This window comes from Strix uralensis, chromosome Z (genome assembly GCF_047716275.1).
Source record: "Strix uralensis isolate ZFMK-TIS-50842 chromosome Z, bStrUra1, whole genome shotgun sequence".
Classification (NCBI taxonomy): Eukaryota; Metazoa; Chordata; class Aves; order Strigiformes; family Strigidae; genus Strix; species Strix uralensis.
The window spans coordinates 37443924-37462411 of NC_134012.1; the positions used below are offsets into that span (position 1 = coordinate 37443924).

Consider the following 18488-nt stretch of genomic DNA (forward strand, 5'->3'; position numbering starts at 1 on the left):
GAGAAATTGACAATTACTGTATTGTTATTATTAGCATCAAGATAATTTTGCACTGATGGGTTTTAGCATGTTTTGCTTCCTCAGAAGAAGCTACATGCGAGTAAAGGTCTACAGGGGCATACTGATTAGTAATAGTACATTTGTTAGGTTAATCCATATATTGAGAAGCAGAGTCTAACAAACTCTGACTAACTTGTACTGGTCAAGACAGTCTTTTGTCTTCTTGTTTTTTATATATTTAGCTTTAGCTGCTCCCTTTATTTCAGGGTCAATTTCAGGTCAAGTAAGCACTTTGCCAATGTTCATATGTAAAAAGTGCATCAATCCCAAGCATCACTACACTATCTCTTTTCCTGAATTAACAGAAGGTACAAAGCTTGACTTGCTCATAAAAAACTGCATTAAACTCAGTTTGGGATTTTGGGTTTATTTTACTCAATTTATTTTGCTGTAAAAGACAGTTACAGAAAAAAGAGAGGAATATGTTTATCGTATCTGGGAAATGTAAAACTACAGCTGCTTGAAATAAGAATGGGCAAAAGCAGCTTAGAAGAGGGAAGAAAGCAAGACTGATGCCACAGGGCATTTAACTCTGAAGTACAGCCTAACACCAAGCAGCAAGTAAAAGCAACAGTGATGGCTGCAGGAACATTTACTATTGGGGTTCTGTAATTCCTTCAGCCCAGGAAACACAAAAGTACTAATGTGAACAAAGTCAGCCCCAAAGTGTTCTTCAAATGGACATGAAGCTTGCAACTCTCCATCTGCTAATTGGGAAACGCAGCCAAGGAGTGTCATTCCTGATCACTGTCAGAGGAGAAGAGGGTGTTCCCTTCATGGGAGGAACAGCTTTATGGATTATTCCAGACCTACCAAGGCTCAGGTCACAGGCATTATGGCTAGTTTTGTGCAAGTCACCTCAAAGGCAGTGTTGAGAATGATTTACCACTATGGTTGCACTGGAACTTCTGTAAGTTGTTGCAGTGTGGGCAGGTTCAGATCAATGGTTTCTCTTCTCTGTTTTTACACCCTAAGGTTGGCTGGGAAGAAGCACAGATGGTGCTGATGGGCAAATTCCTGGTAGACCAGACACTTGTACAGGCGACAAGGAGCTGTGCAGAAGCGCGTCTTGTCCACACAACCACTGCTGATCTGCAGAAGCATATGATCAGTGCTCCATTTTCTGTTCCTGTTTGGGTCTCAGGTAGACAACACTAAGCTATTTGCAAATGGTAATTTGTAGTCTGAATATCTAATCATCTGACCCCTGAAGGAGGGAAAGGACTCCTTCCTCAGCTTTTAATAGGAGCAGTAATAAACATATTCCCTTTAAAAGGGTAGAGAGAGGGCACTGTCAGCAGCATCAGCACAGGGATAAATGAAGAATTTGCCCATTTTCATCTTTTGGAAAATGTTTTTATTAGCTGGCTTGACTGTCGAGGTGGGCGAATGAGACACATAGCATAGGGAGCTAAATTAATTGAGGTAAAGGGCTAGAAAAGAGAAATTATAAATACACAAAGAAGGATTCCATGTTTCAAGTGAGATAAAACAGTAGAACACAGGGATATTTCCAAAGGCTAGGCTTAGCCTAGAAAGGCTAGTTTCCTTACACCTTACTGGGAGAAGACACTAACATACACCATCAAAGTCCTACTGAACACAGTTGTCTTTGCACTGAGAGCAGATGAATCTCACTTCAGTCCACAGGCTAAAGCCAGCTTCTCAGAACACATCTGTCTCCTCTCCACAACATACAGCAGGAAGAAAATGGTAGAAAAGACTTGGTGAAGGACAGGTGAAAGGAAAGCATCATCATACTCTTGATGAAAGAGCAGAGGGAAAGGTCAGTGGAAGGAAAGGTAAAATAACCTAATTTTGTAATTAAATTTAGTATGACATATGAATAGCTGATCTTGCACGAAACACCAGCAGGTAACTCCACAACATGGCAATTGGTAGTTATGCTTGCAAGTCACGCAAAACATCAGTCCTTTATTTTATTTTTAAATGGAAGCAGAAAGAAAACTAGCACACATTCCTCATGATCCCTACACAGCCTGCTCTCCCAGGCTTAAGCTAACTCATTATTCTTGCCTATGTTCTTTTTCCAAGTATAGCAGAGGGACATTTTATCCCCTCATACTCCCTTGCTGTGTTCTGGGACAATCAGACAGCCCTGTCTCAAGTTGCCAACAGGTTTATTCCTCTTCCTTGAAAAAAACCACATCCATCACTGTCAGCCCTGTTGGCACTGAACAACCTGTCATTCAGACAAATTTTCACTTAATGAGACTCTGAACAGGCATATTGTACCCAGCTAGCTAACTTTTTCAGCAGATTTTCCTAACAATCAGCAAAGCATTAATTTTTAGGTCTTTTGTTTCTAGCACTGATAGAGATGTCACTGTTAATCTTAAACTCCTTGCTAACAATTTAAAATTCCATGACAGCCTTTTTAAGGGTTTGAGAAGTTGTTATGTCCTAAAAGTTCAGAATAGTTAAGGAGAAACTGAAAACTAGGAGCTGCCCAAGAGCAAGCACTCTTGGTAAGGAAACAGAAATATCAGAGTAAGCCCCAAGGTCAGAAGAACTTGAAGAACCTTAGGTTAGCCCACTGCTTATGCAAAAAGAGGTGAAAAAAAGTTCACACTGTGGTTTTCTGACACTTGAGTGAGCACTGGAGTTTGAACACAACAGAAAAAGAGCAATGGCCCTGGCAAGTAACTTCTAGTTAGGGAAAAAAGCATGGGCTCTGACCACAGCACAACATACAGTGTGAACATGCCACTATATGCCTGGTGCTCCATTCCTTTGGTACACAAATGCATGGCCTGGACAATGAACGCATTTAGTTAACTGGAACTCCCAGAAAGAAGCAGTAATCACTATTTACCGCGGCAAGAAGAGGAGACTATGTAACACTTGCACTTCAGAGTTGGCACATCAGAGGAAAATCTCCCGTCTATTCTTGAGAAGGTACAAAAAACTGAAAAACAGACTGTGGTATGTCTCATATATGATCCAAAAGAGATGAACGGATCCAGTCTGCTCAGAAGAAAATACTGAGTCAATAGGTTTTTGCTCAACATAACAGATCCAGGATATCTAAGTCTTTTAGCTTGTAATGGACAGTTCACACCACTAACGGGGTTTCAGCAAGAACGGGTTCTGTTTTGCCTTAGGTAAAAATCAAATGCCTGAAGCCAGTCATCAACCACAGTTCACTTCAGTTCTTGCTTTCTTTCCCCTGGAGTAATGCTGCCAGAACACATTAGAAAATCAGTACCTGTCACCTACAAAGGCAGTAGGACAGATATGCATCATGTGTAGATCTGTTTAAAAACAAACTGCGGAGGCACTAATGTATTTCCATAACCTTAAATCAAGTCTACGATTGAGGAATACAAATTAGTTTAATAGATCATGTAGAATGAATCTCAACTTATTTAGAGAAAACCTGTAAATATTTGGCATGTTCTCTGGGAAGAAAATGCATTTCTTTACTGAGTTCCAAATAAACCATGATAATTAGCCAGAAAATAAAAATGCAAACTTAAAGTAAATTTTAAGTCTAACCATCATCCTCCCCTGCCATTCATCTAACGTAAATATTATGCTTTTAAAACATCCTAATGGTATGGGAAGATGACAGCCCTTTGAAAGAGTCCACATACACACATTCTTCATACTTCCCACGGGAAACCACACCTTCCTGAGCAGGGCTTCACAGAGTCAGGTGCCATGCTACCTGACCCTGCAAAAGGACAACCTCAGGAACAGAAGCTCTTTTGAGTTTAGGATTTGTTAAGTGACTGGCATGTATTTAGTGCTCCAAACAAATACCCTTCACACCCTTTTCTCAGATACACATTTTCTCCCCTTTTATTTTGTCCTTACAGCCACATCTCAAACAACCCGAGGAGGAAGTCTCTAAAGCAAAACTGTGGCCAGTTCAGGCTATGAAAGGCAGCAGAAAAGTGGTAATGAGATGTCATCAGTTCTGTTTTTATTGGCCCCTTTATTTCACAGGTTCCTTTCAATTTCTTTTCCTTTGTTGGTACCTTGTTGTCTGCTGTTTTGAGATGGTGTAAAACTGGAACTGGAACTGGAGCTGGAACTGGCAGGACTGGGCTGTTCAGACTTAAAAGGGAAAAAAAAAAAGAAAATAAACAACATTGCAAGAAACATTTTTGCCTAAAATTCTTACTGTTTGTTACTGCCTAAGGCATGCTGTCAAGGAAAAAAACCCTACAGAACAGAATAATACTCAAAGATCTTTATTTTGTGTGTCAGTGAGGCAAATACTGTGGAAATTGCTATGCACTCAACATATGTACACACTACTACTGATTCGTGGAAAAAGACTCTACAACTCAGAGAGAGTTATACAGCAGGTATGTTTTACTCTGGCACCAGGGTGCAAGGGGATTTCTCCACAAAGCTTGCACCCCAACAGCACATTTTACCAAAAACTTATAGAGTCTGAATATACATATTCATTGGATTACAACACAAATATCCATATACATAAGTGAGGCTGGGTTAGCTCTAGAGGCTGGTGTCAGCAGTTTATGTTCTCTTTGCACCTGCGCATTGCCTCCTGGGGCGTGTCTTCAGGGGTCTTTGGGAGGAAGGCTCACAGTCCTCCTCACCTTGTTTTTTCCTCTGAGCATGCGCAGATTCTCTTGGCTAATTTCTTGAATAACAAGAGTGTTTTTCAGCCAGTTTACTCATCCTATCTTATTTAAGGGAACCAATGGAACTTCTACAATCCGTATATGGCTATCTTTACTCATTACCAAGACCCAACTAGTCAGAGCACATCTGTTCCTCAAGGACAAAAACATGATATTTTGCTGAACACTGCAGTTCTTGATAGACTTTCACAGTAAACTGCTTTGTTTTGATGGACACAGTAGTCCTTGGTAAAATTCCACAGAACAGTCTGAGCAAGCAGGATTATTAGCAATATTCAAAAATACTGTAAGTAATACTATAACTTGCTATAAGTAAGTAAATAAGTTGCTAAGCAGTTTGCTATAATAAGTAAATAAGTCTCAAAACAAGTAATCATTTCTCTGTATCACTATATCATGTCTAGTTCTTTACTAAAGCCAATATCCTAACAAGAAGTTCCCAACACCTTGTTTGGAAGGCTATACAACAAGGTTTTTAGAACAGAGTTGTTTAAATCAGTTTACATTATTTAATAGAATTCTAGACATTGTTTTTCCACGATTGTTTAAATTGTATATATTTCTCTCTAAAATTCTATAAAATTACTGAGAAAGTTTTCTGACTCTCCTTACTTGTACAATATCCCTCGTGGTTAAATTGGAACTAAATTGTTCTCAAAAATAACAGTAGTAATATCCAGTCACTGTAAAACTCAGTTTTCATGCACACAGGCTTCCTAAGCCTAGCAGTTGCTTTTTCTCCATAAATCAATGTATTGTTGCTTTTCATAATGAGCAGGCAGCTTTACAGCCTTTTACCGCCTTTTCTCACAATGAGAGATGCCTATTTGGGCAACAGAATGCTTGAGGAAAACACCACTAACATCTGCTCTCCTCAAATCAACACCAGCTCCTGTTCTCAGAGTCAAAATACAAACTCTGGACCTGCCTGTATGGGTATATACAGCTTTTGTATACAGGTGAATCAACCCTGTGCAAGAAAACCCAACCCAACCAACAACACAACCCATTTCTGAGATTCGTACACAGTCCACTGCAGCAGACCTTTCTGGAAGACACTGCTCCAAAAATGAAGTAATTCTAAAAAAAATCCTTTTTTGGTTTTTTTTTGGGGGGGGTTCGTTTTTGTTTTGTTTTGTTTTTTACTGTCTGAACTCCTGCAAAACCATACAGGATTTTTAGCTGTAACTTAATTATGATCATGTGAAACAGACTTCACTGATGAAGATCAACAGTCCCTGCAAACTTTAAAGACATCACCCTTCTGGAAACTAATTTCAGTCTTCCAGCTTCAGGTTACTCTTAAACATCTGGTTTATCTATCACTTTCTGCTTTTTGCAGCAAAATTACTGGCTGACAACTGGTTTCCAGATTTCCATTAACTGTATTTTTCCTTTATTAATTTCAACATGAACATTAACTTACGCAAAATCCACTCCTTTAAAAAAGTAACAAACATCAAAAGACTATCATATTCAGTTTAAAATACTTGAAGAAGTGCTAAAGCTGCAGGAAAAAAAATCACACAGGTGTGGTCACTATTGAAACTTCACTACTTTCTTTTTGAACGAGTTTACTGGAAATAAAGAGAGGGAAAAGGCCTGGTCTTATTCACATTATAAGGCATGCAAACACCAGTGAAATTCCTCCGTGCCAAAATTTTCTCCCAGCATTAACTAATTGAGACAGGATCACAAAGAAGGAATGGATATGAACAAATATGGAGTTGTTATAATACCTTTCTGGTAAAAATTTTTCTCTCCTTTAGCAAGATCACTTTGAGAAGCCAGACCACAGAAAGTCCCAGTGAAACACAAATGATCACCCATACTCTTTAAAAAGGGTACTTAATGCCTCTTGAAACAATTATTTCCTTAAACAGCCCTGTCTGAAAATCTATTCCAAGAAATACAGATTAGCATAAATGTTACAATTGTTAATGAAACTGAAATTAAACCTAACTTTTTTGACTTTGACCCAGAGGAAACAGCTGCTTTTAACATAAGAATGAACGTTATTAACAGAAAAGACTTGCCTTTTTAGAAGGAACTAAAAATATGCCTTCCATATATGAATATGTATTAGTGCCGACAGCACTGATGCTTCTAGTTACCATCTTTTGTCACTTAAGCAATGCTTTTTGACAGTTTTACAGGCTGTTATCCCAAGGGCTTAGGTATTTATGGCTTTATTCACTTGGGCTTTCTCCTTTTATCCACTGGTTACTAATCAAACAGATTTTTTTTTTTTTTTTTTATGGGTCTGAAATTAGCTAAAGGGTGTCCTTCAACAATAAAAGCTTAAGACAGTACCAGCAAAGAGCTTCTCTCATATGGCCTTTTCCTGTTTTACTAGTTTTCTCTTCCTGCAGTCAAGCTAATGAGAGTTCAGGCTCAAACTGTTCATTAGTGCAAGGACCCAGTATGATTTATTTCATTCTTAGACAGTCTATTTCGTTTTAGTGCTCTCACACCAATGCACAGGAGACACTCGCTTCTTTATTAGGCCTGGTTGAGGGATTCTGTGCTCTGAAATGGTTCAGTAAGAAAAGGGACTTTTATTTGGCTCAAGTTTTTCCTGAAAAGGCACCTTTTTCACCAGCTCTAAATCACTTGGCTTTGTCATTTCCAAACTCCTGCCTGTTTTTACAAGTAGTACAACAATTCACTCCTGAGCTGCAAACAATTTTCAGGGAAACTCACCTGTTCATGACACAGGATATAATAGAGATGTTTCTATAATATTTCTTCGTTATCTGGATTCATATAACTTCTTCTAAAAATAAACCCCATCATTTCAAGCTCCTTATTTACATTAAAAAAAGCAAAACATCTGTATGTGGGTTACAATAGCTTTTCTTGCCTTCCCCTGAATCGTTAAGGGACACTTATATTTTGTTTCCTGAAATAAAATTTAAGTGCTGTAGTAATATTCCATTTCATATCAGTCTACATACTTCCTATTTTTACACAAGTCTAAAGATTTGTGTTTCCCTGTGTCATATGTACTGAAAAAGTCTATCCACTTAAAACTGCATATAGCTGAGTATTACTTCAATTTCCACTTTGTCTGAAGTTAGCTTCTCAGGGAGGAGCAACATGCTCCCCCTAGGACAAACCTTCTTCTATTACACAGGATTCCTGTACTTAAAAATTCTACTGCCTCTTAAGCACCCTGTCACTAACCACTGCCTGTTTTTAGTAAAACTAATCCAACTCATCTGTAATCCAAAGGACAGAACAACCCCACCTCATTCACCAAGTGTCCAATTCTGTTGCTGCCAAGGGGAAACACTGTTTGGGTGTCCGTGATACCATAATCCTGAACTGAGCTGCCTGCACCCTGCCCAAATTCTGTATCACCACATCTTCACCAACCAACCTCCAAGGCAGGGTAAAACTGTTCCTTTTTAAGCATTCAAAAAAGTTAGCTTGCAGATTGCAAGCTCACACAGGGAAGATGGAAGAAGAGGGGTATGGAATGGGAAGTGGAATTAATTATTTTCTTATAGAAATGGAAATATTTATTCATAACTATGACATTTGAGGCACTAAACAATTTAGAGAAGTAATTTAAGATTAAAGAGGTATAAAATTTAGACAGAAAATGTCAGATTATTGATTTTTGAGAGGAAGCAGAGACAGTAATTTGGCAGCAAATGTAACCTAAGGTATTGATCCAATTAGCTGCCTTAATTATTTATAGTCATTTCAAACAAAAATTCCATATCACTGATGGAGATTAGGTTATTTGTTAATTAAGTCAACTCTGTAGCTGCCACCTGAGCAAGTCCATGGGCCCTGATGGGATGCACCCATGAGTGCTGAGAGAGCTGTCAGATAATCTTAGTAATCTTAATTATCTTAATTATTTTAATAATCTTTGATTGATCATGGTGACTGGGAGAAGTCCCGAAAATTAGAGGAAAGCAAATGTCTCCTGTCTTCAAGAAGAGCAGGAAGAAGGATCCTGGGTACTACAGGCTGGTCAGCCTCACCTCAATCCCTGGGAAGGTGATGAAGCAGCTAATCCCAGAAACTATTTCCAGGCACTTAAGGATGAGAAAATCATCAGGAGTAGTCAGCATGGCTTCACCAAGAGTAAGTCATGTCTGAGCAACTTGATATCAACTTCTGTGATGAAATGACTAGCCTGATAGATGAGGGGATAGCAGTGGATATCGTCTACCTGGACTTCAGTAAGGTCTTTGACACTGTTTCCCTTAAGATCCTCAAAGACAAGCTGTTGATGTATGGGCTAGATGAACAGATAGTGCTGTAGATTGAAAACTGGCTGAACGGTCAGGCCCAGAGGGTGGTGATCAGTGGTGCAAAGTCTATTTGGAGGCCAGGAGCTAGCAGTATACCCCAGGGGTCAATACTGGGTCCAGTCCTGTTTAACATTTTCATCTGGTTGATGGCGCAGAATGTGCCCTCAGCAAGTTTGCTGATTAGACAAAACTGGAGGAGTGGCTGATATGCCAAAGTGTCATTCTGCCACACAGAGAGACCTCGACAGGCTGGTGAAATAGGCCAACAGGAACGTCATGAAGATCAACAACAAGAAGTGTGAAGTCCTGTACCTGGGGAAGAACAGTCCCATGCACCAACATATTCTGGGGGCTATCCACCTGGAAAGCAGCTTGGTAGAAAAAGACCTGGAGGTCCTTGTGTATCTTATTAATGTATATAAATATCTGAAGGGAGGGTGCAAAGAGGATGGAGCCAGGCTCTTTTCAGTGGTGCCCAGTGACAGGCCCAGAGGCAGTGGGCACAAACTGCAACAGAGGAGGTTCTATCTGAACATCAGGATACACTTTTGTACTGCAAGGGTGATTGAGCACTAGCACAGGTTGCCTATGGAAGTTGTGGAGTCTCCCTCCTTAGAGATATTAAAAAACAATCTAGACATGGTCCTAGGCAACCAGCTTTAAGTGGCCCTAGTTAAGCAGGGGAATTGGACCAGATGACCATCAGAGGTCCCTTCCAACCTCAACCAGTCTGTGATTCTGTGAATCTGAAACACATCTTTCATTTAACAATTACTATCCAGAAAAGACCTTAAGCCAAACATTGCAACTGTTTCATCTCAACAATGGCACTGGATGAAGCAGGATTTACATTTCTTTAGAGTGCGTCCTACTGAAACATGTATCTAGTTTTGAAAGAAAATCCTTTTCCTTCTATATTTATGTACATATTTTATCTTGGCTGTATAAATAAAAAATAAATTTGAGACACTGTTAACATAAAAATTCAGAAATACTCAAGGTACTGTAAGATTTAGAAAAGACGCATGCACAGGAGACTGAGCTAAAACATGTGGATAAAAACTTCTTTTGCAGTACACTGCACAATACAGTCGAAAGGTGAAACACTAGTAAAGGCTGTTGCCTGTAGGAATAGTTTTGAAGAACTCTTATCGGTAAGAGTGGAAGACACACAGTAAAGCAGGCACAAGAGAGAGGATTATGTTTTCTCATGTAGAGCAGCTGAATACTACAGTTTCCATGGATTTCATGCCTACAAGATAACAAATAAATAAACTAAAAATATGTATGGTCACGGGAGTATGAACATGGTCCTTAACAAACTGAAAGAGGCAGAGGACAAACTGATGGAAGTTCTTGTTGGATAATCCCAAGCAAAAAGGACGAAAACTCTGTTCTGGATATGTAGGTAATGCTGGCAAATCCAGGGTTGCATAGTCTTGGGCTTTTCAAAATTGGCTCTAAAAACCATGTTAACTGGACCACATTTCCCCAGAAGTGTGTGAAAAGACATCAGTATTTGTGAACAATTGATACAGTATGAACAGCACAATGTGGGGAAGTTAACAGCTGTATATTCTATCCAAAGTCTGAATTATGGGAGGGAAAAAAAAAAAAGACAAAAACGGGGCCCACTGATGGAAGATGAAGACACCCTAAATAAGCCACTTGTTTGAAGAATATTGCTTATCTTGTAAGTTCAGTGGCATGAATGATGCCACTGTGATGAGAGAATGGTGACTGTCCCTCTGTACTCTGTAAGTGTGGAAAGGCCAAATTAAGCTGACAAGCAATACTCAGATACTGATTTTCTGGGAGTTTACTATACAATTTTTAAACTTTCTTTTTGAGAATCTTCACATATTCTATACACAAAGCTCTCATAAGCCAGCAAAGGAGAAAAATGTGTTTTAGAAAGAAAGTCTAACTCTCAATTGAAAAATTCAACCTAGGTATTAAAGCCAGCGTGAGAGTTTCATTCAACTAATCTACATTTTCTGCTCTACTGGGACTAATAGCAATGGTAGAAGATAGGTGGTAGCTGTTCTGGCCAGCCCTGACAGCTGCTGTATGAGAAGCCAACACCTCCCAATTCTCTTCTCTGGCCCAGTTTTCTCTCCTGTCCCATACTTTACATATCAGCACTGAGAAGGGCAGATGTTGATGCAGTCCCAGTTAACTGTTTGGGAAACGGAACAGACAGTTTGCTGTCACTTTTTGTGCAGTAAGAAGGTTGTCCACCTAAATTCTCCCAGATCTGAGGTTCTGATGTTAGAAATTCATGCACTCCTATTAACAAAGAAGCAGCTTGAGAACCATCTCACTACATGTAAAACTTCTTTTATGGATGTCATTCTGCACTACAGTACATTTCCACACCGTTAGAGATCTGTTCTTCTCAGCAAGTATTCACAGACTTTGCAAATTCACCGTAGTTCCTCTCCCTTCTTACGTAGCTTAAACTCTGTAGAGTGCTCCCAGCATGACCCTACACTAAACTTTTACTATGCAGAAATCTTGTCAAGGTCATACACATCAAGTAAATACAGACCTAAACATATGAAAAATGACAGCAGAGTCCCTGTGCACTGTCTTTGCTATTGTAGACTATAGGCTTCTGAACCCATGTCCAAAAAAATAAAATAAATTTGTCCAAAATTTCTCCATAGACTATAGATTATGTGAAAATCTCAGCTTTCATTTCTGTACATTCCAGTTTCAGTGAAAAGCTGTAAAGAGAGAAATACAAAAAGCTATGTTTTACCCTAAAAAATTCTTGAGTCCCTGAAACAAAATAAAGCCCCTCAAACTATTTTTCAAAGTGTCATAATTTTTAGCCAATCTTGTGATACTGTAGACTGAACAATGATTCTTAGATGTCATGGTTGGAAACAGTATGCTCTACACACATTTTTCTCTATAGGTATTTCTGAGGCATCTGTCAGTATGGTTCCTAAGCACTTGCTCTATGATAATATTATCATGTATTTGTCTAGTAGTTTTCACAAAATATCATGCATATTATAAACACAGAGATCTACACAATGCTGATTCTCTAAGAAAAAAAATACAGAACAGATTTCTGTCTTCTTACTGGTACTTTACTATTTATGGCTGACACATCTGTGTGCTGTAACTTTGCCTACACATGTACTGTTACGAATTACTACAAAGAATAATACTCATTTAAATCTCCTTGTCCCTGCTTTGGAGACTTAAAATTGGTTTTTGATAGTGTGATCTCAGCTTTACATTAGTAGAAAGAGTTTTGCAACTGTTTCATAAGGTGTAATAAGTTACTAACACAAAATAAAGACAATTTCTTTAAAAAATAAGAATATCTAATACTTGTCTATATTTACATTTCACTCAAACTGTTATAATGTGTAATATATTTGTAATGTAATTGATACAGGTAACTGAAGTTATTAAAAATATTGGCAAATTATTATTTAAAATATTGGCTAAATTAAGATCTCATGTACTACAACCCTGAACAATCCTGAGTTTTACGGTATTGAAAGGATCAAAAAGGCTGCATATGGCACAAATAAATCAAGTTGAACCATCACATCTACAAACTGTTTTCTTTAGCTAACAAAATTTTATCTACTCCTAATGGTCTTCTGCCAATGCAAATTTAGGTCACCAAGAACACGAAGAGTGGCTTTTTCCTTTTGTTGTTGTCCAGAATATTCAGACCACGGTTCTTTTCTTGATATTCCTGCCCACTCATGATATTTTACTCTCCTTGTGGAAGATGCAACACAATAAGCACTGTCTTGAAACCACATCCATTCATCTATAGAATAAAGTTACAGTGTAATAACTAAACTTCATTAAAACAGCATGGGCAATGGAAAAAGATTATTCATGCAGTTAAAGAAATTATAATTCTCACAGCACACATCTACTCTTTTCTTGTCACGGTTTAAACCATAATACTTTTGCAGTAGATAATTTGAATCATTAAAAACACACAGGTTTGACTCATATGTAATCTCCTCCCACTACTTAGGTAATACCTAAAATGACCTCACACAAAGCAGCAAAGTTATTTGATTGACTTCTGTCCTGATTGCAACTGCTCACCAACAATGATACTAAAACGCATACATTTTATAATGGCTTTCTAATGGGGGTAATAAACGTTGAGGCCACCAATCCAGTCACTGCTGCCCCTGGATATCCATTATCCCTGGATACATAAGTAATCTCTCACTCGGGCACCAGTAGAGCTGCCTCTTAACCTCAGCTACAAAACACAGCTGTGCTGGTGATGGGATATATATTACCAGTCACCTTTAAACATTCTCCTCTGATGTTACTCTGAGCTCATCATACAAATTTTGTGGATATTTAAACAGATTCAGACAAGTGCAAATAGCTCCATTTATCCTTCTAACTGCTGTCTGAAGCATTAATTCTTACAACACAGAACAACTTCCTTCACTTTGCCAGGTGGCTTGCAGTACAGTTAGTGCACAGTAAGCAATTCCTCACGGAGGTTCAGACACCCAGGACAAGAACAGGTAACATGTCTCAATATAATCTGAAAAACCCTACGTACATGTGCTAGAATCAGGCAGCCCTGTCTTGCTGTGCTACACATGTGTGCAAGGACTATTGTTTTCAATGCAATAAAGTCAGCATTAATTAGCAGATTTCTTGGTCCCTTCAGAGCCACACAGTCTTGTTACAAAAAGTCTGATCACCAAACCTATATGCACCTACTCGGTTTCAGCCCCAAATGGAAATGCATGCCATGAGATATTGCTGCTTGGAGAGGAGGATTGGAAACCCCACTAACGTACTGAAGGGCAGAGGAAGCAGAAACTGCACATTTCAGCTGGGCACATAAGGATTTCTATTTTCAAGGGAAGATGCAAGCCTGCTTAGAGGCTTTTAACAGAAAATGTTGGGGTTTATAGGAATTACTACCAACACAGCTGAATGTTTTACTCAACATCTTTTTCTAACAAAAACATCAGCTGTACTGAAGTATTGACTAAGCCAAGTAAGACAGAACTACTGAATGATGACACAGTGAGTTAAATTCACATGAACACTTCTTAAAGTTTAAATGAATGACAGTTTCACTATTGCTGTTATGGTGATGTAGGACCACTTCAGCAAACACCCAAATTATTGTTAAAGTTAGTTGGAGGCATGAGACTTTCCCTAATCAGTAACTGCTGCCTGGTATGCCTTGATTTTGCAACGGAGTGAACACTTGCTGTGAGGGAACAGGCAACCACACAGAGAGCAAGAAGGAGCACCGCTGGATTACATCTGCTTTCACTTATTCCTTGTACCAGGGTTACATGCACATTTCAATAGTGGAAGAACAGTGACACACAGGTAGTATCACCCTTGAGTTTGGGGTAGGCACATGATGTTCATCCAGAGAATCTCTTGCCCATTCCAAAAGGGCCCCCCAGCATCCCCCTGCAGTGTGGCATCGAGCACCAACACCCAGCACAATCCCACTCCACAGCGTGGAGAGCTGAATGGCAGACCCTCATAAGCAGGCAGTGAATTGTCATTAATTCTACACAGGCATGATAACATGATACACTCAGAGTAGCAGTGAGTTCAAGCAGGCTTCATCCTGCCTTGATAAAAGTTAAACTTCAGGGGATTACTCAGTCTTTAAAATGTAAAAATTAAATTGTGTGTTTATGGTGTGTCCTGGAGAATTCACATCAGTCATCACTATATTACAAGCTTCTGAATGGGAAGCATTATGAAAATTATCTAATGTAATTTCATGGGGAGTTTGGCAGAAAACCTTCAAAAGTACATGAGTAAAACATGCCATTTTTGCCAAAGGAAACAACTGTGAACTTGATGGTTCCACATAAAAAATAAAAGGGCATAAAACACTTGGATAGGTCTAACTATTATAGACATTGTTAAACTATTTCAGCTGATAACTAATAGGTGTTGGATTTTCTTTTAATTCTATGGAGCCATTTCTCTGGATCACCACATAATGTATGTAAGTAGATATAGAAACTTCAAAGCAATGAAATCTGTATCAAAAAGATCTCATCTGATCATGATTAAAATAAAATATTCTATCTTCAGCATTTTGACAGCAATCATCTCAGCCTTGCAAAACTGTCATGACTTTACTGGACCAGGAACAAAGTCTCTTTTTGCCACAGAAGAAAGAGTATAATTAAAATATTGGTACTGTATGTACCCAGTTAGAAGCCTTAATTTCTGCAGGCTAGCAGGGGAATAGAATTTTCCAGGGCTGAAATATAGAAAATTAGGCCCCAATCCAAAAATGCATTTATGCATCAAATGACTGAGTTAATCCACATGAGTAGTCCCCACTGAAACAGATGTAGCCAACACTTGTGAATAAAGTAAAATACTGAAGTCTGAACTAGTAGCCTAATAATGTATGATGTTATTTCTGTAGTCAAAATACGACATTGCATAAATTGAAAAAAACAACTCAATACCCATGACTTTGCCTCAAGAATGCAAAATCTCCTGACTCACAAGACTACATTTGCAACCTGGACATTTAACCATATTTACATAGTTTCTCTCCACTGTTTTATTTCTAAATGCTTAACCTTTTTGTAAACCAGTGATTTCCTAACACAGGGTGGTAACAAAACTATCTCAGGTTAACATCTGAGCTTGCTACTGCAGAGGAATCACTACCTGTCAGTCTTGCTGCTTCCTCATCCAGCAATGGTTCGCCTAATATGCATCTAAGCTTTTGTGAGCAAAGCCAAAGTATCTTTTCCTTCATAGTAACAGCTAATAGAAGTAGGCTTAGCATAGCAGCTGAATGGGGCCATACTACTGTCGATGCTGATGGCCACAGAGAATATTTGTGGCTACTACCATTTCTCTAAGGAGGTCTGATTATCTTAGGCCGCTATTTCTCTCTGAGCACATATCTGGAAGGAAACACTTTGGACTGTACAGTATTTACATGACCTGCTAACACCCACCTGTTTGCGACTACTGAATTACCTCCTCCACACAGGAGTACTATGGGCAAACAATCCCACAAGAGTGGCTGGCAGGGTTTTAAGAGCACCATTCACACCTGGACGAAAAGCAACCAAATGAGGAAACAATGCATTAAAATGTCAAGCAAAGAGTAAAGATTCTAAGAATACAACAGGTTGCAAACCCATGGTGCCCAGCCTGCAATGAAGGGTATAATCAGTACCAATCCTCTTCTGCGTCATTAAAGATCTTAACAGAGTCACAGTTTCACAAAAAAATTAGAATCTAGCTTCCTTTTTTTACCCTGGGTAACTACATGAAAATTCCACACAGAGTTCTATTATCACTACTGTTATTTCTAACTTTAAATACCATCTGAAAGGGATCTTATTCTGGCTCCCAGCCCTGTCAGAAAGCAGGATTTTTCGGCTAACAAGGGCCTGGAGGTTTTACAAGACCATGGGGGGTTTCAAAATATTCTTCCAGTTTTGTAACAGTCAATAGATCATCTGCCAGATCCAAAGTGGCATTTTATAGATTACTTTAAAAAGGTACTCATGTTGTAACTTTCAGACCGCTTTAAGATACGCAAGTAGTTAATTAAGTACAAACCCACAGTCTATGTGATGACTACTATATTTTCATTGTTCTGTAATGGACTTCCTAAGAAGTAGTTGGCATCTTTTTCCAAAGGCAAAAGACCAGCTAAAGTACTCTGTTTTTAATAACTGAAACTCTTCACCCCTGAGCTGTCACAAATTGCTAGCATGCATTTCTGCTCAGTTTGTCTTTCCATAGGCTTCAACAGTCCAAAAGGCTGCTACTATTATTAAAGGCAGTGCTACAATTGCAGGGACATATACAGGCAGGAAGGGAAAAAACAATACACATCACACACAAAATAATCACACCAGGAGCAGAAATTAATCCAATAGAACTACATGCATTCTCTAAAAAATCCACCAACAAACCACTTTCATGCACAGCAGATTTTAAGAGTTTTTATTCTGGTCACTGCTACTAGAGATACACTGAGAACATTTGTTAACACCTAAACATGTATGTATGATCTGCCTGATTTACTTTGTGCCTTTCTGCTGCAGCAGCTTCACTTGGTGCTACACACCATCTTTTCCTCCCTACCCAGCCCAGCCAAACTGGTAATAATCAAACACGAAGTATCAGAGCATCCTTTCTGCAGTGGCTCCACAGCTCAGAAGGGGAAGCTCTGGCCATAGAAACCACCCCTCAGATCCAAAACTGTATTTTCCCATCTCACACACCAGTTTGCAGCTCACACAGATGTTATGACAACATCAGCATATTTCATGATGCAACAGGCAGCAAAATCAAGGATGTCAAGTCATTTTTTTTTAATCATGTTGTTGCACTGTCCCACATAGGAAGCAAATGGAGTTTTCTTTAACTAAAACATCCTGCCATTGAATTTAAAAGCAAAATGTTTGGAGTTTTCAAGTGGACTTTGCTAATATTCCTATGCCTCTATAAAATCATAAATCTGACATGCTTTCACTCCATACCCTACTTTACATGCTTCGTACCAAAGTCAGTAAAATAATTCTTCAGCCTTTATGTGTAATTTCTAACTGAATATACAGGTCGCTCCCAAATAGCTTTGCTAGCTCATATGACTGTAAAAAGACCCGCACTCTTTTGGACATCAAGTCTATCACTAATGCTGAAGCCCAACACACTTTAAATCATGGATGTTATTTGAAAAGTGATACTGAACAAAGCAGCATGAAAAGAAATGGAGACACACATTTCACTTGACACCAGCTCAAAGGCAACAGAAAAATAGAGCTAAAATAAATACAGCAGTGCACCACACTATAGCATATGCCAAATAGACCACAGAGAAATGACCATATGTGGTCTTATTAAGTCATGCCCAGAAAGGCTATTAAAAAAGGGCAGAAAGTTTATCACTAAGCAGGGATGTGATTTGCTTTATTTCCCACTGTAATTTTATAACAGTATTTGGAGCTCAAAACAGGAATTGACAGCAGGGCATCAGAGTACAGTGCCTGGCTTTCTGAAATGCCCCTGCAGCAGCAGCATGGTAAGCTGGCTTCCTTCTTAAACCTGAATTTTAAGGGACATCTCAGAGGGTGAATTAGCCATTGGTAGACATGCTCTACCACAAGAAAAACAAGCCACTTTCCTCAAAGGGTGCTAAACCTCTACGTCCTCCACATCATAAAGGCGAAGGCCAGTATTTCAAGTCTGAATGCCCACAACTAGGAGAGCATGATACCAATACTGAGAAGGGTTGAGTACACGCTGCTTTTGTGTCTGAAATTAAAGCTCATGAGTTGAAAGGTTTACACCACACCTTGATTCACTGATTCAGGCTGTATCTGAAGAAATTAGGGGAGCAGCAGCATTGTCTTCCTGTAGCACCTACCCAGTGAAACAGCACCTCTGTTTAATGACACTTGTCATCTTCCTTTATCATGAGGACTTCTCAGAATGTTATCCTTAATTTAAAAACCCAAACCCAGCCTTCGCAATT

General features: G+C 38.9%; 1 protein-coding gene across 1 annotated transcript in view; it reads right to left on the minus strand.

Annotated features, from left to right (window-relative positions):
* Nucleotides 1-18488, minus strand: part of MLLT3 (MLLT3 super elongation complex subunit) — a 142613-nt gene that overhangs the window by 15114 nt on the left and 109011 nt on the right. The window contains exon 7 of the mRNA XM_074855413.1: nt 4065-4143. Coding sequence (XP_074711514.1) covers nt 4065-4143 — 79 coding nt within the window. The remainder of the gene's footprint in view (nt 1-4064; nt 4144-18488) is intronic.